This window comes from Muscardinus avellanarius (genome assembly GCF_963383645.1).
Source record: "Muscardinus avellanarius genome assembly, chromosome: 1".
In the NCBI taxonomy this organism is placed as follows: Eukaryota; Metazoa; Chordata; class Mammalia; order Rodentia; family Gliridae; genus Muscardinus; species Muscardinus avellanarius.
The window spans coordinates 88,992,926-89,019,684 of record NC_137786.1 but is presented as its reverse complement, the minus strand read 5'-3'; the positions used below and the strand labels follow the sequence as shown (position 1 = coordinate 89,019,684).

Below are 26,759 nucleotides of genomic sequence, written 5' to 3'. Positions count from 1 at the left end.
ATTTTGTAAAATTAAATTTAATCTTACTAGAAGTAAAAATCCATAAGCAAATTTATCATCCATCCAACCATAAGGAGGAGCTATTTCGATATTTGTTCAACATCAAGTTAGTGGTAATTTAACTAGGTCCTCTGAGATTAGTCAAAGAAGAGCAAACTTAATATTAGTCAAGTTAACTATAAATAGGTCATTGTGGATTTTCTGGTAGCAATGACAGAAGTCAAAAGACCTAGAGATGCTCACAGAGGTTAATGCTCAGAATGGGGTACACACTGATGACCCCGTGAAGAATGACACACATCCCCTTTTCCCTATTCACCTCAGGTGTTCTCCAAAGTGACATCAAAAAGGGTCTTGGTTGGAAGTTAATAGGAATGCCTAGGCAATCCTATTTCCACAATAAAACAAGTTATACAGTCCTGATTTCTACATAAGAACATCAAAATGTAATACAGATCTGAAATATGCAAAAGTAAATGCCTATAAATTTAAATGGTAGTACATTCTCTTACACAGGATGCAGTTTATTTACAGTGTCATCATCTTGTGTCCTCTGTAGGTCTGAGCGAATTTTTCTAACTAAAGGAGTACAGTAGCCTTTGGCGATCTCCAGTTTTTCAGCTTTAGTTATACCATATTCCTGAGTAGAAAATACATAGTAAGAAACGGGTATAATAACAAAGAGCTCTGATAAATGCATTGCTCAATTAAGGAATTTTAGTGAGACACAATGTTTTATCAAGTCTTTCTGAACATTAAACAACTCCTAGTTTGCATTTATTACAACTATAAATACACTTTTTTTAGGGTACTGAGGATTGAACCCAAAGTCTCTACCTCTCAGCTAGGTTTTATTTTTTATCTTGATACACTATGCTGAGGATTAAGGCTAGCTTCAAACCTGCAATTCATTTGTCTCAGCCTCCCAAGTATTGGGATTTTTGGCATGTGACACCATACCCACCTAAATATACTACTTTCAAACTATTAAGTATAATTGGGAGGATTTTGTGATTGAATTAAAAAAACAAGTAACTTTTAAGAGAGAAGGATGAATGTAATCATTATTAGTATTCAACTTAATTACAAAGCTTAAACTTAAAAATAACCTAGAGAAAAAGGGACTGAAGCCAGAAAAAACTAAAGCAAAAATAAGTAGGCAATAAACATGAAAAAAAAATAGAAAGTGAGATCCAGAGGAAGATGGCGACTGAGTAAAGCAGCTTCTATCAACACTGCTGACACTCAATCTCCATAGTGGCAAAAATAACGCCCTACCGAGTCAGAAACTACTATCAGTAGAGAAATAAAAGCTGTAAATACATGAGAGAAAAAAGGAAGACTAGAATAATCTGAGAAGTAGAAAAATAAGCGGCCCACCGCAGCAGGGACCACCCCGCCAAGGCCACTGTGACTGACTCACATAATCAGACTCCAGGGAGCATAAAGAGCTGAAGCGACCAGAAGCAGTCCAGGCGGATATAATTCAGTAGTTCTTTCAGCACAAAAACAAGCTAAAATTTTCAGCAGCTGAGCCCATCACTCTCTTCAGGGATTCAGAGCGCAGCTCAAACCAGAAGGGAAATATGCCAGCCTTACTGAGGAGGGTGTGGCAGAGACGCCACATCGCCTGCAAGCTGGTGAGTTAACCACGCCAATGAAGGCTGCAGCAAAAGCACCAGCGGGGCTCCAATGCAATTGTAAGTGAAATGGTGGCTCCTACAGGAGAAATCCCAGCATTGTACCCGCAGGGACTCAACCAGCTTTGATAGACTCTCTGGGTCTGAGTTCTTGTGATTCAAGGCAATGCAGGAATAGAGGTGGCAGAAATTGCTACACCCTTATTGCAGTTCCCTGAAGGAAAGCCCCAAACCAGCAACTTCAGAGTTTAGTGCAGCTGCGACAAACTCCCTTGGTCTGAGACCTTGCGATACAACTCAGGGAAGGAGTGGTGGCAGCGGAGATAACCATACCCCCGAGAGATCCAGAGAACAGTAAGTGAAGTCCTGGTAAATTTGAGAAGAACTCAGAGAAGTTGGGAGTGGGATCTGCTGTTGATCATAACAGACGCCCAGACTGACTCAGGCTCAGACCAGTGGCAAGTGTAGGGGGAATCTTATGCTTAACTCTAACCCCAATGAGCAGGATTGCCGGGAACACCACAGACATTCCAATTGTGGGGAACAGGGAGAAGTCAGAACAGCCCAGCCCTAGCTGTGTAGAACTAACACACCTCAAAGCCCTTGAAAAACAGGAACAATCTAACCCCAGTAGAAGACAGGAAATAATTAAAATCAGAGCAGAAATTAACGAAGTAGAGAATTAAAAAACAATATAGAAAATCAACAAAACCAAAAGCTGGTTTCTCCAAAAAATTAACAAGATCGACAAACCACTAGCCAACCTAACTAAAAAAAAAAAGAGAATCAACCCAAATTATGAAGAGATGAAAAAGGAGATATGACTCCTGACAGTGTAGAAATCCAGAGGATTATCAGAAACTACTTTGAAAAAGTATACTCCTACAAAATGGAAAACCTGGAAGAAATTGACAACTTTCTAGATATATACAACCTTCCTAAGCTGAGTCAAGAAGATACAGAACACTTAAACCAACCAATAGCAATTAAAGAGATTGATAGCAATAAAGAGCCTATCATCAAAGAAAAGCCCAGGACCAGATGGTTTCCCAAGTGAATTCCATAAAACCTTTATAGAACAGCTAATACCAATACTAGTCAATCTATTTTGTGAAACAGAAAAAAACCCTGTAATTCTCCATAGAAAATACATTCTATGAAGCCAACATCACATAAATAACAAAACCAAACAAAGACAGTTCAAGGAAGGAGAACTACAGGCCTATATCTTTGATGAATTTGGATGCAAAACTGCTAAACAAAATACTAGCCATTGTAATAAATTTATTTATTTATTTAGCCATTTATTACAATGGCTACAAAGCCACTGTAATAAAAACAGCATGGTATTGGCACAAAAACAGATGCATAGACCAATGGAGCAGAATAGAAGACCTAGAAACAAGTCCACACACTTTCAGCCAATTGATTTTTGACAAAGGGGCCAAAAACATACACTGGAAAAAAGAGAGCTTGTTCAACAAATGGTGTTGGCAAAACTGGTTAACCATATGCAGAAAATTGGAAATTAATCCCACTTTCTCACACTGCACAGGAGTCAATTCAAGATGGATCAAAGACTTGGAAATTAGACCAGGCTCCTCGAAGAGGGCATAGGTCCAACACTGCAACACATAGGCACAGATGAAAACTTTCTCAACAAGACCCTAAAGGCACAACAAACCAAAAGGCGAATCAATGCATGGGATTGCATGAAATTGAAGAGCTTCTTTTCAGCAAAGGAAACTGTCAAGAACCTCAATCGAGAGATAACAGAATGGGAGATTTTTGCCATCTACCCCTCTGATAGAGGACTAATATCTAGAATATATAGAGAACTCAAGAAAGTCAACACTAAAAAAATAAATCATCCAATCAAAAAATGGGCAAGTGAACTAAATAGACACTTCACGAAAGAAGAAATTCAAATGGCCAATAAATGCATAAAATCTGCTCAACATCACTGGCAATTAGAGAGATGCAAATCAAAACTACCCTGAGATTTCACCTAACTCCAACTAGAATGGCAATCATTCAAAACACGAACAATAACAAATGCTGGCAAGGATGTGGAGAAGAGAGAACTCTAAAACATTGTTGGTGGGATTGCAAATTTGTGCAACCACTCTGGAAAACAGTATGGAGAATCCTCAGAAGAATGGGAACAAACCTACCATTCAATCAGCAATACCACTTCTGGGTATCTACCCAAAAGAAAGGAAACCAAACTACCAAATTAATGCATGTGTATCTATGTTCATAGCTGCACAATTCATCATAGCCAAACTGTGGAACCAGCCAAGATGTTCATCAACAGATGGATGGATTACAAAACTGTGGGATATGTGCACAATGGAAGTTTACTCAGCCATAACAAAAAAATACAATTGTGGCATTTTCAGGGAAATGGATGGATCTTGAGGAGATTATGCTAAGTGAGATTAGTCAGTCACAAAAAGTAAGGAATCGGATGCTTTCCCTAATATGTGAAAGCTAGGGTGAATGGGGTCATAGGAGGAACTCTAGGTGAAAAAAGAGATCCTATAGAGGAGCAAATAAGACAACCTAACTGTGGGGATGGGACGTGGGGAGAGGGAAAAGCTTTAAAGTGCATGATATACTTATTCATATCAAAGTCAACCACTAAACCAAGCATGGGAGGGAGGGCTAAGGAGGGAGTGAGGTGGGGACTGCGTGGGGGTTGGTTGGGTGATGTGTACATTTATGCCTACACAAGATTTTTTTTTTACCACATTATGATGTATAAATACAATGCACCAGTAAAAAATTAATAAAAAATAGAAAGTGAAATCATGAGATTCTTTTGAGCTGAGAATATGGCTCAGTGGCAGAGTGCTTGCCTAGCATGTGTGAAGCCCTTGGTTTGTTCCCCAGATTTGGAGGAGGGAATGAAATTTTGTTTTTCTGTATGTCAAAGATTAATAAGGCTAACATATTCTTCAAAAGGCTTTGGCCAATATTAATAAAGTTTTGGCTAAGAGTAAGCAAAGATGCAGCGAGTCATATTTATGATGTCCACAATCACTACGGGCTAGTTAGAATTATAAGAAATTAATAAAATGTGAAGTGTCAAGGAAACATAGTAACTATACAGTAATTTCAAAGAAAATTACAAGTCAAAGTGGCAGATTAGAAAATAACCTTATATTAGCAAAAAAAAAAAATCCGTTTTGTGTGTGGATAGAAAAGGGAGAGAAAGAAATAGGGCAAAAAGTAGGGGTAAAAGAAGAAGAATTTGAAGAGAAGCACACATTCCTTCTCTCTGTCCTGGCATATCTCAGCTTAAAAGTTATTTCCTGGTTAACAGGTACCTCCAAAAAGATTAAGACAGCAAAGGATCTGTACAGAAAACAGATCTCAAAACTGCCTAATAAAGAAAATTATGACTGATCATAGATGTTGTACCTATGAGAACTGAACTTCTTGGGATCATTTATCTTAAAGCTTATTTTCCTAAATTTAGTCAATAATCTTGTCAAAATAAATTATTGTATAACAGGTATATAAGAATACATATTGCAACTGTGGAACCATATATAAACAAAAAAAATGTTGGAATTAAAAATCACCAAGAAATTTTTTTTTACTTTTGCCTTAGAAAGTATGAAGAAGTATTTTCACATATAGCTGGTCTGGATAAAAACTGGCTAAAAAGTTCTAAAGCTCCAGAATGTCTTAAGTACATGGAAGGATGTATACAGAGAGTAAAAATATGAAAAGACTCTAGGCTTCCAAATATAGAACTCTGGTTAAATAATTTATATTCATGCTATAGAGCCATTAGAAATAAATTTTATATAACTTTATTGATATGAAAAGTTCTAGATGCTAACAGAAAAAGTCAACTTGTAAAAGACTACTTTTTCTAATTCCATTTTTGTCAATAACATATACATACATACTTGAGAAAAATTACATATGTATAAATTTAAGAGGCCTGTGAGAATATTATAAAACATTGAATATCTAAAAATTATTTGGTTATAAAGAATGGTGGCAGATGAGCAAAAATGTCACCATTTTGAAGAGAAAAGATTTCCTTATAAAACTAGAAAGTATATAAAGCAAAACAAATAATAGAACTTGCCATATAAGACATAATTGCATCACAGAAAGTCTTTAAATGGCCTCATCTGATAATCAGTTCTCTTTGTGAGAGAAATACTGCAATATTTTATTTAAATTTTTTCTGAAGTTTTGAACTGATTAAAAAGTGGAACATTAAATCTACTACAACATAAATACCTCCCATAATTATATTAACTATAAGAATAACTAAAAGTAGCCAGGCATGGTGACACACGCTTGTAATCCCAGCATGGGAGACTGAGACAGCAGGATCACATGGGTTCGAAGCCAGCCTACTTAGTGAGGCTCTCAGCAACTCAGTGAGACCCTATTTCTGAATAAAGTATAAAATAGGTCTGGGAGCATAGTCCAATGGTAGAAAAGCCCCTGGGTCCCCCCCCTAGAAACACACATACACACACACACACACACACACACACACACACACACCCCAAACTATTAAGAAATAGATCATATTTGTCATATGTAAGCCTAGAAATGACTGAGATTATAAAATTTATATCGCATAGATATAAGAACTGATTCGGTTTAAGAGTAGAAATTGCTTTTCAAGATAAATGTTTTGAAGTATACCAGAATGTATATACATTTTTGAATAGTGATATTCATTAATATACATTAGTTTTTTCTCAACAGTTAAAAACTTTTATATTTCACTGAGTCAGCAAGTCTCAAAGTTTAAAGCAGTCTTTCTTTTCCTGAAAAATACATATGTAAAATTTCACATTTTTTCCATTATAAATTATATTTTATAATAATTACTGCTATAATATGCTTATAATTTTTAGTTATATTTTCAGTGGCTGAAAATGCTTGAATTTGGTTATGGTTTCTGGATCTGTGAAGGGTAAGGTAACAAAAGCAAGAAACTACTTACTGAATTGCATGTAAGATCCTATTTTAAAAAAAGAAATTCTTTCTGCTACACTAAGGACTATCAAACCAAAAAAATTAGGAAGATATGCCCAAATTTTCCTCTCCTGAACTTATAAACTCAGAACTCCAGGAAAACATGTTAAAAAGACCTCTGCTTTTAAAGTGGTGAATTATTCCAGGTACAATGGCACATGCCTATAACCCCAGTACTTGAGAGGCTGAGACAGGAGATGTTCAGGTTTGAGGCTGATAAACTTAATGAGGACCCTGTTTAAGAACAAAAAATAAAATAAGGCTGGGGGTGCAGCTCAGAAGTAGAACACTCTGGGGTTCAATTCCCATGCCTAACTATATGTATATATAAAGTGGCAAATTTACCAAAACTAGGACTGATTCCTAGAAATTTAACAATTTTTGTCTTAAGAATTCCAAGATTTCAATAATAAAGGATTCAAGAAAATTTAGAGTTGTCCTCAAAAAAATTCTAAGACTGTTTTAAAAATTAATATAATTGCAACAAACAGAATTTCTGTAATAGAGACTGAGAAGAGCTGAGATTGAATAATTATTTTAAGAGAAATAAATGACATCTCAAATCCTGGTTAACCATACCAATCTTTGGTATTCAATTTAATTTTATTTCTAAAGTTTCATTATGAGCAAAGTGTGGTGATACACACTTATAGTCCCAGTACTTGGGAGGTTGAGACAGAAGAATTGGCAGGCATTTTTTAAAGTATCTATTTATACAACAGTATAAGAAAATCGATTTTTAAGAATTACTTACCTGAGGAATAACAATATCTGCTAATGCCTTTGAAAGCCTGTACAACTCCATTGTATTTTCTAATTTCAAGGAACCATTATGCTGGACATCATACTTTATACAGTCGTATATGTCAGGGATCTTACTAATATCATATCTTCCATTTTTTGTTTTAAAGTCTTTCTCCAACTTGGACCATCTACGTAACATAAGCTCCAATGTTTCACTATGGTATAGCTGTATATCTAAAACAACATATCATTTTTAGTATATTAGTATATTTTAAGTTGAGAAGCTTAAAAATATAGAAAATTAAAGAATTTGGAAATGAAAAATATAAGACTATAAGAAGGTAAGAAATATCATTTTAGGCATATGCCATCAGCAAACATTCTTTAGACTTTCAGAACTTGGTATAAATACTTGGGTTAGAAACTTGGCTTATAAAAGACCTTTTCCATATATTACAGGCTTTAATAATAATAATACAAAAAAAGAACAACAGTTGTGACAAAACTCTTTCCGGCTAATACATTTTCAATTTTGAATTTTAAATATTGTTATTTTTACTAGATTCAAAGAATTAACAAAATAGACATTCTTCATGGGAAAAGAATCTTAGAAGTTAAAAACAGATCAAATGATCCACTTTTACGAGTAAGGAATCTAGGATGTCAAAGTTGTCTAATTGTTATCCAAGCTGGCTTCATAGCCAGGTCCCACATCATGTCTGCTTCTACTTCATATGCTATCTATTTGCTGCTAAAGTTCTGTTAGGGCTAAATGATTAATCAAATGAGAATGTTTCATTGTTCTTTTCATGGTACCATGGATAGAAGCAACCATTAACTTGGCTATTATTCCTTTGCTAGAATATATTAGCTTCTACGCTTATTATATGTAACTTATACTATATTTAGATCTCAAAAGAGGAGTTTGTTTTCTCTACCTCCCCACTATCAGAACTGGGGTTTGAAACCAGGGGCCTTTTACTTTGAAGCTACACCCCAGGACTACTCATTAATTAATTAATTAATTAATTATTTAATTTATATTTTGAAGCAGAGTCTTGCTAAGTTGCTGAGGCAGGCCTTGAACCCACAACCCTTCTATATTAGCCTCTCAAGTACTGAGATTATAGACACAGGCCACCATGCCTAAGGGGCTTGAATTCTTAAAATAAGAAGATAGAAAAGTTTATTTCAAAATATTTATAGTAACTGGACAGCAGCTTTTACTTGTTTTATGTACTAAGAAAAACATTTACCTGATGATTTGGGATCTTCCATTCGATGTCTGATTTGAGAAGTCAAACTTTGAATCAAAGAATATACTTTGTCACAGGTCTTCACAGGATTTTTAATTAAATGCATTGATTTGATAAGAGAAATGCTTCCAGATGGAGTAAGCTACAAATGAATAAAGTATATATTTTTATATTTGGTTATGTCTAGTCATATGAAAGAAAAATATATAAAAAAATTTAGTAGCTAGAAAAGAATTCCATTCTATAGATTAAAATGACAAACAAGTAAAAGACTCAGAATTTAACATTATAAAAATATTAACCCTTTTCTATCATCAAATTACTCAACAGAGAACTTAGCAGAAAACTTAAGTATTTGATGAGAATTTTCTGTTTTGCATAATATGTGCAAATAAGACTTTAACCATTTGCTATACATGTAGCTACACAAAGAGTCTTACTATCACCTTTTTCAAGATGAGGCATTTAACTGGAATTAAGCAACTTGCTCAAAAAAAATCAAGTGACTAGCATATGAAGAAACAGGATTCACACACAGGTAGTCCAGTTATAGAGTTGATTTTTTTTAAGTTTATGATTTTCTTTTTTATAATGCTTTTATTAGTGCATTGTGATAATATATCATATTTAGGTTCAAAGTCACTTAAACAAACATGCACACAAGGCTTGGTGTGTTTCCTTTCAGGTCTTACCCTGCTAACTTCTCATCCTATTCCTCATAGTGAGATTGGTAGCAATACTTTCCTACATGGGCATAGCATAACTTGAATTGTTCCTTTCATAGTTCTTCCTTTTCCATTTTTTTATCTCTTTCTCCCCATCCCCTGCCACTATTCTATTGGCCTCTGTCCTCAATTACTTAATGTCTCTTTGTTTCCTATTTTCTCTCTAGCTTTCACTTATGAGAGAAATCATTACTTGACCCTTGACTTTCTGATACTGGCTGACCTCAATTTCCCAATTTGTTTCCTTTTCTTGCCTTATGGTTCTAGCTAGAATTTCAAGTACTATATAGAATAGAAATAATGATAGTGGGAATCTTTGTCCAGTTCCTAATTTTAAAGGGAATTCTTTCAGCTCTTCCCCATTCAGTATGATGGTGGCTTTGGAACTCTTCACCACTGTGTTATTATGTCATTGTAATGAATTTTTATGATTCAACAAAAGCCGTAGATGGTAAGTAACATTGCTCTAGCACTTTAGCACTTAGCCTAGAAAGTCATTTAACCACATGAAGTAAGTTTCTACAAAAATAAATAATACAAACTAGAATTCCACTTCTGGACAAGGTAGTTTGGACCAATCTAACTGTTAAAGGTAAATAAAGATCCTGGGCAAAGAACTTCTCCAGTTTTGCCTTACATAAGGCATCTGAGAGATAACAAGATCACAATAAATTACGAAAGCAGAACTCAATAATCAGTGATCCAGAAAGTGAGCCTGGCATTAAAGAATGCTTTTGCATTCTTGATTTAAAGAGAAGTTCAGTAGAACTCTATTAACCTTACTGGGCTAAGGGGATAAAAATGGCATCCAGGTTTTGCTAACAGTGAAACTTTAGTAAATCCTTTTAGGGCTTAAAAAAGTGAGGGTGAATCAGAAGCAAATGAACTGACCAACAAACTGCAAGCCATGTCAAACTCAACTGTCTGGTCCAGTGGGATCTGTTTCTAAAACTGGTATAAGTTAATCCCAGACTCCTATTTCCATAGACATAATAGCAACAAATAAAAACACCAAAAGAAGATAAAATGATCTGGAAATTAACTCACTTATATAAATATAAATCTGTAGTTATGGTATTTAAGCACACATACAAAATAATATTTCATGAATGTCCATCAGCAGAATAGACAACACTATCAGAAACTCAGATGCCAGACTTAAAATAATAAATTTCAAAAGACACATTTATATTAAAAACTAAGACTTCCTATATTCAAGAAGATAAAAAACATTGAAAATCATCAACAATCTGTAAATTATTAAAAAAAAAAAACAATAGAAATCATGGGACAGAGCCAGATAAGGTTGTGCATACCTGTAATCCTAGTTTTTGGGAGGCTGATAGGAGGATCACAGGTTTGAGGACAGCCTCAGCAACTTAGTGAGACCCTATTTTAAACTAAAATATAAAATATGGCTATGGGTGTGGCTCAGAGGTAAAATGCCTCTGGTCCATCTCCATTACAGAAAAAGAAAAAGTACTGTGGGACAGAAAATCCTAGTGGTTGAATTTAAAACATATTAAAGATAGCCAAAGATAGGCTTAGAAAACTAAAATACAACAATATTATATTAAGAATAAAGCATAGAAACACAAGGGTGAAAAAATCCAAAGAACAGATATGAGAAGACATAGTGATAGGCTCCAATCAACATACATTTGGAGACTCAAAGGAAGGTAACAGACATATCATTTCAAAAGCTCCCCTAAACTGATGATAGATGTCAAAACACACTAACAAGGCCAAATGCATTTAAAAAGTACTGAACAGGGGCTAGGGATATACCTCCAAGGTTGCCTAGCATATGAAAGGGCCGGGGACAGAACCTGGAACAGCAATCGAATAAAAGAGTAAGCTATATCTAGATACACAACAGAAAACTGCTACAAAGCAAAGATAATAAAATTTAAAAGAATCTAGGAGTTATTAAAAAGAAAGGTTATCGTCTAAGGCATAACAGTAAGACTATCAGCTAACTTCTTAAGAGAAATTTGATATTCTAGAAATGATGAAACCAATCTTCAATGCACTGAAGGAAAATTAAGAAAATTAAGTGACATCCTATAATTCTATATACAATGAGAATGTTTAACTAGAGCAAGGTTAAAAAAAAATATCTTCAAAGAAACAAGAACAAAAATCCTGGGAGTTCACAAACCAGCAGACTCATCCCAACAGAATTATTGCATTTTTTTTTTTTTTTTTGGTGGTACTGGGGTTCCTGGAAACCCTTCTACTTTCCATGCTGCACCCCCAGACCTATTTTATATTATTTTTATTTGGAAACAGGGTCTCTTAAGCCAGAGCGGCGCGATCTTCCTGCCTTCGCCTCCCAAGTGTGGGGATTACAAGCGTGCGCCACCATGCCCGGCTCTATTTTATATTTTTATTTGGAAACAGGGTCTCTTAAGCCAGTGAGGCTGGCTTCGAACCTGCGCGATCCTCCTGCCTCCGCCTCCCAAGCGTAGGGATTACAAGCACCACAACGCTCAGCTATTGTTTTTTTTATCCATAAGAAAAATGATCCTAAAACCAAAGCTAAAATTAAAAAAAAAAAAAAAGTAGATTTCTTTCAAAATAGCTGACTGGAGCACATGATGCATGGTCTCACAAAGAAGGACAAAGGCAAAGACTAAACAGCTACTATTTGGCTGTTTATATTTGGGGGTGAGCACTGGAATGTAATATGGATGAGATGGAGAAACTGTGGAACAGGGAAACTTATGATGGCCCTGTAAAGACGGAAATAAAGTGCCTTGTATCGACCACTGCCTTGCCACAATCTGAACTATTATGAAATCTGGAAATCCCTTCTTTGACTGGGAAAAGGTAAATGAAGTCTCTCCTCAGCTCCTACTGACAACTGAGGCTTTTGCTGCAATGGAATCCTATAGCTCCCATAGACCTCGAGTCCAGTTTGGGGCATATCTTCCCATCTGCAAGAATGCTCTGCCTCTGAATGACTTGCACACACTCTGCTATTCCTGCTGATCTGTTAGAGGAGCTGCCGCTATTCAGGACCCATGGCGATAGAATGGGATCCTCCCTCCCAATGTCATGCACACTATGTTGCCATGTGTGGTGTCCACTCTAATGGTCACGCCGTGGGCACTCGCAGCCAGGTGCACAGCACCACACTTGCTCATGATTCTGTAATGTCCTTACCCTGTGCATTCTGTGAGTGCTCATTCCCCAATGGCCCCAAGAACAATACCTAAATTAATCAACTATAACTGAAGATACTAGATGGAGTCAATACAATAGTATGTACCCAACTACAAACAAAAACCAGTGTAGTGTACAAATTGCAACCCCAAGGCATCCTCAAGAGAAAGTCTTTCACTTCAAGAACTACTTGATAAAACAGGGAAAGACAACACATAGGCACAAGAAATATAAAATTGCAAAATAACATTATGCCTCCAAAGGAACACAGTAACTCTCTAGCAACAACCTCCAGAGAAAAGAAAAACAAAAAATGTTGGGGGTACAGATCGAAAGTAGAATATCCCTAAGTTCAATAACCAATACCTCTTCACAAACACAGTAAAATAAACTTAAGACGTAGAAGGGATTAAAATATTATATAACATAAATTAACCAAAAGGAAAATGAGTGCCGAATTCAGAGAACCAACATGTCTAACTAATGGTTCGTGAAAGAGTAAAAATGATCTACTATACAGAAACTGACCAAGGGGAAAAAAAAAAGTATACTGTTACAAAACAAAAAGAGACACCTCTACAGATTCTGTACACACAGCAAAGAGCTTGGATGATATTATAAAAAAACTTCTAGAAGAATATAATACAGATATAGATATAAATGAGAAGTACTAAACTATTCTTGGTATCATATTTGCAAACTTTCCCACAAAGGAAACTCTCACAGAATTTTCCAAAGTGTTTACCAATAAATTTTACCAAAAGTTAATGAAAAGTGGTTTATTTACAAACCACTCTTCCCAAATAGGAAACACTACCTAGCTAATTTTATGAGCCTGATACTGGAAATAAAAGTGTTAAGTTAAATAAAAAAATAAAGGCCAAGATTGCTCCCTATGTTCTTCATTCTTGATATTCTCAGACTATTCAATTTTTATTTTTCTGGTGAGTATACCCAAGATATAATTTATTATGGTTTTAAAGTTAATTCACCAAAATACAGAAAGAACTTCCATCACTCAACATGCACAAACAAGTAAAAATAAGGACAAGAGATTTGAAGAGACTACCTCATAGAAGAAATCTACCGTCCAAGTTGGTGATTATAGTTAATAGAAATGTTTTTATTCTCAAAAATGCTTAAGAATAGTTTGATGTGTTCTCAGCAACACAAGTATGTACGTAACACATATGTTAATCAACTCATTTTAGTCACTCCAAAATGTATATGTATTTAAAAATATTATGTACAAAATAAGTATGTATAATTTAGGTCAATCAAAATAAATATATTTGCCCGGCAGAGTGGTGCATGCCGGTAATTCCAGTGACTTGAGAGCCTGAAAGAAGAGGATCACAAGTTTGAGGCTAGCCTGGGCAACTTAGCAAGACCCTGTTTAAAATAAAAGGGTTGGGGATGTAGTTCAGTGGTAGAATACTTGCAAATCTCCTTGATTTGTACAATTAAATGTATTAATAATTATAGCAATGAAAAATTAACAAAATAAAAAAACAAATTTAGAGAAAAAATGAAGCTGTAATGGTTATCCAAATAAATATTATAGACATGACAAGACTATAAGAAAGGAACATAAAAACTCAGGATAGTATTTATTCCTAGGAGATCAGAATGTATTAGAATCGAAAAGGAAGGGACAAATGGGGCCAGAATTCTTTCAATGTTCTTTCTCTTCTTGTTTTTTACATGAGAAAATGCTTTACAAAACAATAACTTCAACATTTTTATTTCATGCACATTTCTTCATGTAATATTTTAGTACTAAGAGTTTGCTAAGACCCACCTTTTCATAATCTTCAGCAGTAAAATCTCTGTCTTTCTGCAGTATTTCGTGAAGTCTTGCTTTCACACGTTGCTGACAACTGCTCAAAGAATCACTATCACTATCCAAAAGACCATTCATATTTGCACTTTTCACCATCTGAACAAGAATGGGTGTAAGCTCTCCTTCTAGAGCCAAAAGCCCCTAAACATATTAAACAAAACCAAACATTTAAACATTAATATGTAAAATAACAGAAAGGACCATAATAATTTTGTTATATGTGGAATGCCATAATGTATAAACTATATATAAAAATAAACTTTGTTAGTAATATAATCATCGTCAGTTGATGGCATTAATTGAAAGTTCCAAATTTTAAAATGTTACCATAGAAAAAAATCTTTTAAAATGCAATATGAGATGAAAATTTTAGTAAATTTCAAAGCACTTATTTATACCTTTGCAAAGGCAGCTGCAGTCATCTGAACTCGACCTTCATCAGAGGCATAGATTTTGAGGTCATGACGGTAGGTGCTATGCAGTCGAAGTAAACCACAACCAGGAAATCCTGCATAATCTCCTGAAAAGAAATCCTCCAATCACTTAAGCAATATTTTTATCTCACTGTATTTCTATAAATATTTAATAACATCACAAAGTAAGAGGTAATTTGAAAATAAATGTATACATTCAATCAAGTTCAAGAAATTCCAAAATTTACCTTGACCTCCAGGATACATACACCTGAATGCTCTTCCAAGTTCTTCAGCCTGGACTCTGCCTGCAGGGGTTAATTCTCCTCCCCATTTTAAAACCAAAAGTAAGGATGGCTCTTCTCTTCGGCTGTCTAAGATACACGAGTGGATAAAACAAATGCTAAGTTTGTTTCTTTAAACAGACATGTTTCCAGGTGTGGCAATTGCATGCCCATAATCCCAGTATTTGGGAGGCTGAAACAGGAGGATCACAGGTTGGAGGTCAGCCCTAGCAACTTATCAAGGCATTCAGCAACTTAGTGATCCTGTTTCAAATTAAAAAAATAAAACAGCTGGGAGCATAATATGGAGGTACAACATTCCTGGTTTAAATCCTGAGTACCACAAATCAACAATAACAATACAAATGTTTCAATATTCTTTTCTTTGTGCTCTCTTTCTACAGTGGAATTGGTTCACATGCAAATTATTTAATCCCCTAAATGTGTCTATTTTTGTAGGCTGTTTCTCCATTAGAAGTAACTTTGCTCTTTTGTGAAAATTTTACTAAATTTCTAGATTTCTAAATCTCCTTCATACCTCCTTCACACTTAAGGAAAGGATCCCAATTTCTGAAGAGAAGATTTGCTTCTCTGTTCCCTACTCTTACAGAGATTTGTTCAATGCATTTAATTTAGTTGTGCTATCCTATCCTGATAGATTACATGCTCTTTAACTTCTGGGTCCAGAACTTATCTTTATTTTAACTGCCTTGGGTAGGGCTATAAATATACAATGAAATATGTTAGCTGAAGTAAAGAAGATATGCATATTTTTATGACTGGGAATCAGTGATTCACATAAATTTTAGGAAGATGTGAAATGACACCCTAAAATTTATTCTAGTTCAAATTTTATGCAATCACAAAATTTATGCAAACAATGAACTGTGGTCAATGGTAGCTCATTATATTTAGAATTGTAGAATCTCATTATATTCTAGATCAAAGACTTTTCTTAGCTATCAGGAGAGGTACTATAAATTAATGAGTTTCTGTACTTAAGTTTTGCCTGTCCATTACTGGCCTACTGCACACTGGCTATGACCCGTGATCCTCCTGTCTCAGCCTCCCAAGTACTGGTATTACAGGCATGTGCCACCACACCAGCCCTATATTTTGATATTTTTGATTGCAAAATTACTTTTCAAAAAGTTGTATCAATTTATACTTCTATCAGCAGACCAAAATTTGTTCGAAATATACTCTGTATGTGTGTGCGTTGGTAAAAATAGAACTCAGGGGGATTTGATCACTAAGCTATATCTATAACTCATTATTATTTTTATTTTGAAACAAGGTCTTGCTAAATTACCCCATGCTGGCCTCAAACCTATGATCTTCTTGTCTCAGGTTCCTAAGTACAGGAATTATAGGCACATGCCACCACACCTGGCTCAATAGCATTCTTGATTATCAGTTAAGAAAAAAAAAAAAAAAAACACTGCCAACTTTGACAGTATGACTGGCAAGACTGATTATTACAGGTTGAACATCTCTAATTTGAAATCCAGTATCTCATACTTTTTGATTGCTGACATGATGACATGACACAATTTGAAAATTCTACACCCACAATGACACTTCTGTCTCACATACAAAATTATTAAATACACTGTACAATGCTACCTTCTGGCTACATATAAGGTGTGTGTGTGTGTGTGTGTGTGTGTGTGCGCTATATATACAGTGTATACAAAATGTTAAGTGAATTTTTTGTTTAACCATACTAAAGATTAAAAAAAATAAAATCTTTTATTTAAATACTAGAATCTATATAAACAAAACTACATTTTAATAAAAAAAAACCCCACCATTTTAAATTATTGGTTAGTCCCTAAACTAATGGTAGAAAATGATCCATGCTGGGCATGGTGGTGTATCCTTGTAATACCATCATTCAGGAGACTGAAGCCACCAGGATTTCAGTTCGCAGATAGCCTCAGCTACTTAGTGAGGTTCTTTGCAACTCAGTGAGACCCTGTTTCAAAATAAAGAATAAAAATCGGGCTTGGGGTGTAACTCAGAGGTAAAACGCCCCTGGGTTCCATTTCTAGTTCCGGGAGATAATAATTTAAATAATTAAAAACATATATTTATGTTTTTAATATTAATATTAAAAATCATTTAATTATATATATATATATATATATATATATATATATATATATATATATATAGAGAGAGAGAGAGAGAGAGAGACAGACAGACAGACAGACAGACAGACAGACAGGCATACCTTCCTCTTCACTAGATGTTTTAGGACAACCATGAGGAAGATAGGTCAATTGAACCTTACGATTTATTCCAGAAAAATGGCCATACCTTAAAGACAAAATGGTAAGCAGAATGGGAAATATTTAAATATTTATAAAGTATTAGCTGGGCGTGGTGGTGCATGCTTGTAATCTCAGCATTTCGGAGGCAGAGATCAGAGGTTCCCCGGACAGCCTCAGCTACTTAGAGAGCCACTTCGCAACTTAGTGAGACCCTGTTTCAAAAACATAAAAAGACATCTGGGTGTGGTGGCGCACATGCGAAATCCCAGCATTTGGGAGGCAGAGACCGGAGGATTGCGGTTTGCAGAAAGCCTCCGCTACTTATCAAGGCCCTTTGCAACTCAGTGAGACTCTATTTCAAAAAATATAAGGGCTAAAAAAAGTAGGATTGGGAGTGTAGCTCAGAGAAACAATGCCTGTGGGTTCCATCCCCAGTACCACAATAAATAAATAAAACTTTAAGAAAGTATCAATGGGATTTTCTAAAACTAAAATTATGTGAAGAAAAACTAATCTTCACATATTAATGCCCCATTCTGTTCATAATTATCTTGTTGAATATTTCAAAATATCTTAGCAGAAAATATATACCACATATATATTTTAGGGTTTTTTTTCTTTTTTTTTTGGTGGTACTGGGGTTCCTGGAAGCCCTTCTACCTCTGGGCTAATATCCAGACCTATTTTTTATACTTTTTTATTTGGAAACAGGGTCTCCTAAGCCAGCGTGCGCGGCTGGCTTCGAACCTGCGCGGTCCTCCTGTCTCTGCCTCCCAAGTGCGGTGATTACAAGCGTGCACCACCATGCCCGGTCACATATATATTTTAAACCCACTGAAAACAAAAAAATGTAAAAAAGTTGTTTTACAAAAGTTAGATAATTCTGGGACCGGGTATGGTGGTGGACGCTTGTAATCCCAGCATTTGGGAGGCTGAGACAGAAGGATCATGGTTCAAGACAGCCTCAGGTACTTAGTGAGGTCCTTTGCAACTCAGTGAGACCCTGTTTCAAAATAAAGAATAAAAAATAAAATAGGGCTGGGGATGTCGCTTGGAGGTAGAATGCCCCTGGGTTCCATCCTGAGTACTGCCAAAAAAAAAAAAAAAAAAAAGTATAACCAAAACTAAGTTTAAATTTAACAACTGATTTTGTCACATTAGATTTTCACTCATTTCTTCTGAGCTACAATGGTAAAAAGAGTAAACTGAAGGAAATTAAAATGGAAAGTCACACATATAAAAATGAGAATAAAAGTAGTTACTATAAATAAGAGCTTCAGAAAAATACTCACATCTCTAATACAGTCTTAAGTTGCTCAAGTTTTGGTTTATTTTCTTCAATTTCAGAATCATTATTTTGTCCTAGCTCCATAAGAAGTTGTCTTGCAATATCTAGCACCTCCTATAAAATAAATTAATAAAGAACTGAATTTTTATGTAATTTCACCATTCAAATGTAAAATTTAACAAGAAAGCAAACACACTTGCCTGTAATTGTTTTGGCTTTTTGAGTTTTAACTTCCCTGATTTATATCCATCACACTTTTCAAAAAGATCAAAAAATCTTGTAAAAAAAACATAGAGTACTGTTAATAATTTGCAATATTTAGTACTACCACAGTATATTTATACAAAGTGACACATATGGGACTAGAACTCAAAACTCTATCCATTTCAAGTATTGTGCTTCTTTTACTATACCACCTTGCTCTTCTACTTCCCCACCCTGCTCCTAAAAGGGGGTCTTGCTATTTTGCCCAGGATGGCCTCAAATTCCAACTGATCTTCCTTCCTCGGGCTCCTAATTATCTGGGAGCATAGTTGTGCTTCATTCTGCTATGCTTTTGCTGCTATACATTTACTGATAAAACTAGTACTTTCCTAAGAGTTATCAAACTAACAGTCACCATATTACTTTTAAAACTTTTCTCACGATGGAAACTGAACAATTAGCAAAATACTAATATATTTTTTGAAGTCTGTGCATGCATATTAAATAAAATGTGTGTGTGTGTGGGGGGGGGGATACTGGGGATGGAATCCAGGGGCTCTACCTCTGAGCTACACCCCCAGCCCTATTTTTTAATTCTTTTATTTTGAAACAAGGTCTCACTGAGTTGTAAAGCCTCCCAAATGCTGAGAATACAAGCGTGTACTTGTCAACATATTTTTAATGGCTCAGTAACTCAAATTTTATCAGACACTGAACAGAAATGAGAAGCTTTCTACTAATTTTCTTCTAGAGGATAAAAGGTTAATGGTCCTTAGAAAACAATTCAAAAAGATGGTAAACCAAAAATTAAATAGAAAATGATTACATAAGTAAAGAAAATCTAGGCAATCCTGATATTTACACATAATACCAAAAATAATTTTTAGGTGTTAGCACAGTTATTTTATTTGTTGATACTTTTATTGGTGAATTATAATCAGAGTCAAGCTCCAAGTGATATAAACATACATCACACAGCACTTTGTTTCCCTTGGCGTCACATCCTGCTTTCTCCTCCCTGCACATATTAGTGAGATTGGTAGTGATACCTTCATTTAAGGACACAAATTGCTTTTTTTTTTGTTTGTGTGTGTGGTGCCAGATACTGAACCCAGGGATATTCTACTTCCAAGCTACATTCCTAGCCCTATTTTTAACTCTTTATTTTGAAACAGGGTCTCACTAAATTGTGGAGGGCTTCACTAATTAGCTGAAGCTGGCCGAGAACCTTAATCTTCCTGTCTCAGCCACTCAAGTACTGGGGTTCCCACAAATTGTTTTAGTTTTCCTTTTCCCCTTCCCCAATCTCCTGCCACTATTCTACTGGTCTCTCTCCTGAGTTTAGAGCCCCTTTTGCTTCCTGTTTATTCTCTAGCTTCCACATATGAATGAAAACATATAAAGCTTGACTTTCTGCCACTGGCTAATCTCACTTAGCATAATATTCTCTAATTCCATCCCTTTTGTTGCAAGTGACATAATTTTTTCTTCCTTACAGCTGAATAAAATCCCATGTGTATATCCACCACTTTTCTTTATCCATTCATCTGTTGACAAATATCTAGGCTGGTCCCAAAGTTTGGCTACTGTTATTTGTGCTGCTATAAACATGGCTATGCATAATATACAATCATTTTAAATAAATTTGAATACATTCAGTGGTTAAATTCTCATGGCCAAGAAATAGTAAGTAGAAGTTTTTCTATGTATTAATCAGAAGTTTAATATTCATCAGAACCTTAGAATTATATAATGAGTGTTAAATTATTCCTCTTGACACATACTTTTGATGCCTCACTTCCATTTTCATTTTTTGTTTTGGTGTTCGATCCCCATGACGTATGACAGCTATGACACATCTAAGTTCCATCCTAAAATGAAGAAAAAGATAGGCTCTCAATTCTCTAACAAAGATTGTGCTGTATAATTCATATTAATATAACATCCAATCATTTATTTAAAGCCATCTTTACCATTCAAGATCTTCCTAATGAAGAAAAATACTTGTAACAATCTAGTCTTAATTTTAGTAAATCAAAAGAATTTAAAAAGCTAGAGAAGGGGGAGATATTAAGATACATAATACTTCTTTTCAAGAGATGATGATGTTATATCTGGAATAAAAGTAAATGTACTCTGATTCCTAAACTTTATTATTTGCCTGGTAGCATTAAGTCATTATAGATTGAGTTCATTAAGTCAAAACAAAATAAAACTTTGCCTAATGGCTGCTATATTATTTATTTGTTATATTTTTCCTAAATGAGAATGGTATTATAACTCAAATTACTGGAAGATAGTTCAAAGCATTCTAGAGTTAAAAGATATAGCCGGGTGTGCACACCTATAATCCCAGCATTTGGGAGGCTGAGACAGGAGGATCATGGTTTGCGGACATCCTCAGCTATTTAATGAGGCCCTTTGCAACTCAGTGAGACCCTGTTTCAAAATAAAAAATATAAAAAATAGGGCTGGGATGTAGCTCAGAGGTAGAATGCCCCTCACTTCCATCTCTAGTACCACACACACACACACACACACACACACACACACACACAAAAAAAAAAAAAAAGACGTATAGTTTAGTGTTTGCTAAGCTGTGAGCCCTAAACAAAGCCCTGTAGGATATTAGTAATATTATCTGAAAAAATTATTTTAATTTACTTTGGAAAATGCTGGCTTAAAAACTAATTAAATATTTTCTCCCAATCAGGACTTCTAAGAATATTTCAAATACTAGTAAGTATCTATGCTATGAATATGAAACATTTATTGAACTTATCTGACTTTTCAATGATTAATTTTCCATAATAAAATGTTAAAAAATGTTAAAAAAAACACTTTGAAAATATTGGTCTAATTAATTTACCTCAACCTATAACTTAAATGAGCCAAAGTTGTATAGACCACTAGGAAGCTTTGAGTAATGTACTTATTGGAAATACTTTAATTGTCATGACTTTATTATATATTTCTGTAATTATTGAAATATGTTTCATAATTTCATTTGTAACAATAAAAGTGGACTCTTGTAAAAGGGATTCAACTTCAAAGTAAATCACATGAAAACATGCATAGTAATGGAACTGGTAATTATTCAGAAAGTTAATTTTTTATTGTGATAACAAACTGACAGGGAAAACCAAGGAATTTCTTAGTGAAAATAAATCAAGCTTACATAGTTCCAGATGTAGTTGGTACGATTGGAATATCTTCAGCTTCTAAGGGTATTGACCAGGGGATATGAAATTGTGGTGCAAGCTCTCGCATTACAATATTGCTTTAAAACAAAAAGCAAGAAAAAATTAGCTATTTAAACTTAAGTGAACTAAAGAGACACTTAACAAAAGAAGTACAAATAACCAATAAGTATATAAAAAATGTTCAACATGATTAGAAATCAGAGTGATAAAAAGCAGAGAGATAAAAATCAAAACTGAGATTTCACCTAATCCCAATTAGAATGGCAATCACTAAAAACAACAAAAAAAAGCTGAGCATGGTGGCACACACTTGTAATCCCAGCATCCAGGAGGCTGAGATCAGAGGATCGGGGTTCTCGGCTACTTAGTAAGGCCCTCTGCAACTCAGTGAGACCCTGTTTCAAAATAAAGAAAAAAATTGGGGTGGGGGTATAGCTCAGAGAAAGAATGTTCCTGGGTTCCATCCCCAGTACCGCAAACAACAACAACAACAACAACAACAATAATTAATAAATGCTGGCAAGGATATGGAGAAGTAGGAACTCTAATACATTGTTGAAGGGATTGCAAATTAGTGTAACCACTTTGAAAAACAGTGTGGAGGATCCTCGGAAGAATGGGAATGAACCTACCATATAACCCAGCAATAATATTTCTGGGTATCTACCCAAAAGAACGGAAACCTAACTACCAGAGTAATGCATGTTTATATGTTTATAGCTGCACCATTCACAACTGCCAAACTATGAAACCAGCCAAGATGTTCATCAACAGATGAAAGGATTACAAAACTATGAAATATGTACAAAATAGATTTCTACTCAGTTGTAAAGAAGAACAAAATTAAGTCATTTGCAGGGAAAGGAATGGAACCAGAAAATATTATGCTAAGTCAGTCATAAAAAGTGAAAAGTTGGATGTTTTCCCTCATATACAGAAGCCAGGGAGAAACTGGATACAGAAGGGACTCTAGATAAAAAAAGGAAAAACCTTAGTGGAGTGAGGGCAGTAGGAGTGGGGTAGGAAGACTTGAAGGGAGAAACACTTTAATGGATATGATGTACATATACAAATTTATCAATGCCAATTACAGTGTCCTACATGGGAAGGTGGGGAGGGAGGGGGAAGGGATGGGAACACAGCACTCCTTGAGCCCTCTCTCAGTTTCCACTCCACTCCTTCTCCCTCCTCACCCAGAACTACAGCATGATGTATGACTACAATGCACCAATAAAACTAAAAAAAATAAAAATAAAAATAAACACTATTAGGAAGGCAAAGGAGGCACAGAACCATTTTACGGAAGATAAAAAATTACAAGGTGACACTATTTGTAAGTTTATGCTAGCACATTTAGAGATTTAAATAAAATAGTTTTCTAGGAAAATATAAGTAACCAAAATTAATAAAAAAATAAATAAAATTTAATGACACAATGTCAAACTGCCTAAGAATTGTATAACATAAAAAGGAACCCAAAGAATCATCTCTGATCAAGAAAAATAGTATCAGAAGTTCTAAAGTGGCATATCATAACACTAATGAAACACAATAAATATGAAATTTACTAATTTACATTAATTTTAAAATAAATCAATATGAATTCAAATAAATCACTGCAATTACATAATTTCTCATTCCATACATCCTGAAATCCAAGATTGTTTCTTGGATTGGTAAACCACCAGTTTACTATCCACATAGTTATATCCTGCTCATTTTTGACAAATCACTACAGTATCTTACTAGTATAGGTAATAATGAAAATGTGTGAGTAATTACATGGTTTACTTTGCTCAAATTTAGCACTTTTTCATACTAAAATTTAGTGATCTCCTCTCAATCTCACTTTAAAGACAAATTCACAAATATTTTAAACATACTATAAAATGTGGCTACAATTACTAAATATTTTATTTTATTTTATTTTAATTTCTTGGTGGTACTGGGGGTGGAACCCAGAGGCTTTCTACCTCCGGGCTATACTCAAAGACCTTTTTTTTTTTTTTTTTAATATTTTTTATTTGGAAACAGGGTCTCACTAAGTTGCTGAAAGCCTCACTAAGTAGCTGAGGCTGGCTTCGAACCCGTGTGATCCTCCTGTCGCAGCCTCCCAAGCGCGGGGATTACAAGCGTGAGCCACCACGCCCGGCTCAATTACTAAATATTTTAAAGTATTGAGTTTCTTACAGTTTTGGTCATATATACTTCAAAATGTCTTAAAATAGTTTTTGACATGCTAGTCTTCTGAATAAAGACATAAAGAAAATGGGACAAAGAACATAAAAACTGCATTTCTACAAGAAATAAATTTTTACATTCAGTTAATAATCTTTTGAGATTACCTTCAAGTAACATATGGTAGAAAGACCTGTCATGCAAAAAAATTCTGAATTCCCAAAATTTCTATTTTACTCAAATTCCTTATTTTATAAACATTAATTTTGTACCATTAAATGAGACAATGAAACTTTTCAGTTATAATTATATTACAAAAAGTTGAAGAATGTTTAATATTCACCATGTCATAGCATTTCTAAACCTTTGAGGTTAAAATCTTTAGGCCTTCATCTATACTGGTCATAAACTAATCTCTCTTTGATAACCTAAAATACTGAGGGCCTGGCATAGTCTTTGGAAGTATCATTTTATGAACAGATTTTTATTCTAAATGCTTAAAAATCCCTCATCATTTAATGTCACCAGTTATCTGGGTTCTGGATAACTAGTATGTAAAGGTAAAGACAAAGAAATAAATTAACAATTTCTTACCCAAGTATTTTTGCACAATCATCATAATACTTCATGGAATTTTTCACAAAACTGAAGCCATTGACATCACAGACATAGGATTGTCCATTGGCCCGTAACAAATCAAAGCCACAAACTGTTTGCTAGTTAAAATAAATTATAAACTTTAAATTTTCATTTAAATTGTTGTGACTCAATTTTCTAGTCTTATTAGAACATATATTTTATAAATGTCTAAAAGTATATTATCATACATTGGTTTACTTCATAGTAAGAAGTGAAATTACTTGTAATTTGAATAATCTAAAGATACATTATGTATTCATATGTTTATTCAAGTTCCTTATGAAGTAAGCATAGAGCAGTAATGCATAAAAGAACTACAGAAGTCAAGAGTATATTTGTCAAAAAAACCTCTACTTTTAAATCTAAATTTAAATTTTTTAAAAATCCAAACACTTATAGGTTCTGATATATTTTACAACTACCAGAAATTAGGTCATTTTAAATTTTCCCCAATAAGAGGGAAAACCGTTTTAAAGACATATGCTAAGAGAAATGTTCAATTCCCTATAAATCTTTCAATTCCTAACAACCACATATTTGTGCACACCAAGAATAAACTTGTTTTATTTAGAAGAACATAATTGCTAAAAGGTATAAGCTTCTCGCTCAGGTTTTATGAACTTTCTTATCTTTTTATGTTCAAATCATCATGTATTATTAGCATGATATGATTTGAAGGCATAGTTTTTTAAATTCTGGCATAATAAAACAATCTATAGAAATTTATTAAAACTTACTCTTAGCTAACATTCTTTCCATGAAGGAGACTTCAAACTATTGCTAACACACAAAATAATTATTATTTAATAATCAGTAATATATACTAGTCATATTTATGACCCAAAGTAAGATTCACACAGATAAAATTTATCTTTTATTAAATGTGGGTTGTACTATTTTTATTTAAATCTTGAATATGCAATAATTATATAAAAGGCTAACAATATAGATTAATTGAAGCAGTCAAGTGTTAGGATGTAAAAAGATTTAAGAAATATATTTATATCATTCTCATGAACATATTTATATACACTGGATCAGAGGATAGATTGCCAAGGCTAGAACACAGAGGACAATTTTTACTCAATGATAAAAAAATGTTGTCAGTTCTGTGAAAGTAATACCTATAACCAATTTTTACAAATAGATTATTAGGCAATGCCCCTAAATACTGGTTAGCTTAGTTATTCTCTGTAATTATTCTTTTTGTGTTTGGTACTAGAAATTGAGCCGAGGGACAGTCTACCTTTGAGCTGCATCCCTAGCTCTATTTTCTAGTTTTTACTTTGAAATAGTATCTCACTAAGTTGCTGAGGGCTCTACTAACTTGCTGCAGCTGGCCTTGAACATGCAATCTTTCTGTGTCAGCCTCCCAAATACTAGGATTACAGGAATGAGATACCATATCTGGCTACTTTCTATAATTTTAATATTTGAAATAAGATATAATTTCCTTTTATATAATATAGAAAAATACTGGCAGTAGAGGAATACAATATATTAGCACTATAAGAAACTCTTAAAAAGTATACAAATTATTCAACATACTAATTATTTTTTAATTTACTTCTCTAATTTTAAGTCCAAATAATATCTCTGAGTTAAAACAGAAAATGGTAATTCTTTTTTCATGGATCTGAATGGCTTATAACATCTTACCTTAAAAGCAAGACAGACTTTCCAAGCAATTAATTTCTCTCGTGCGTTGAGAATAACAGGGTATCTTACTTCCTTTCCTTCACTATCTCGTTCTACCTTGCCATCAAGTGCTGGAGATTTGCGAGCTTCAGCATGAGCATAATCTGGACCCACTGTATAAACCTTTCACAAATGTTAAAATAAATAAGTATAACCATAATACATATTTTTCTATTTTACA

General features: G+C 34.2%; 1 protein-coding gene across 12 annotated transcripts in view; it reads right to left on the bottom strand.

Annotated features, from left to right (window-relative positions):
• PPIP5K2 (diphosphoinositol pentakisphosphate kinase 2) overlaps positions 1-26,759 on the bottom strand; it is a gene marked incomplete at both ends in the record, with an annotated part of 61,510 nt that overhangs the window by 20,456 nt on the left and 14,295 nt on the right. For 9 of the 12 annotated variants that reach the window (XM_080694725.1, XM_080694729.1, XM_080694730.1 and 6 more), the window contains 13 exons: positions 513-640; positions 7,414-7,637; positions 8,660-8,801; positions 14,354-14,536; positions 14,794-14,915; positions 15,057-15,182; positions 17,329-17,414; positions 18,661-18,770; positions 18,857-18,932; positions 20,645-20,731; positions 22,039-22,140; positions 24,836-24,957; positions 26,540-26,701. In XM_080694725.1, coding sequence (XP_080550851.1) covers positions 513-640; positions 7,414-7,637; positions 8,660-8,801; positions 14,354-14,536; positions 14,794-14,915; positions 15,057-15,182; positions 17,329-17,414; positions 18,661-18,770; positions 18,857-18,932; positions 20,645-20,731; positions 22,039-22,140; positions 24,836-24,957; positions 26,540-26,701 — 1,670 coding nt within the window. The remainder of the gene's footprint in view (positions 1-512; positions 641-7,413; positions 7,638-8,659; positions 8,802-14,353; positions 14,537-14,793; positions 14,916-15,056; positions 15,183-17,328; positions 17,415-18,660; positions 18,771-18,856; positions 18,933-20,644; positions 20,732-22,038; positions 22,141-24,835; positions 24,958-26,539; positions 26,702-26,759) is intronic. The other 3 variants (XM_080694731.1, XM_080694735.1, XM_080694727.1) reach the window with 1 other exon arrangement.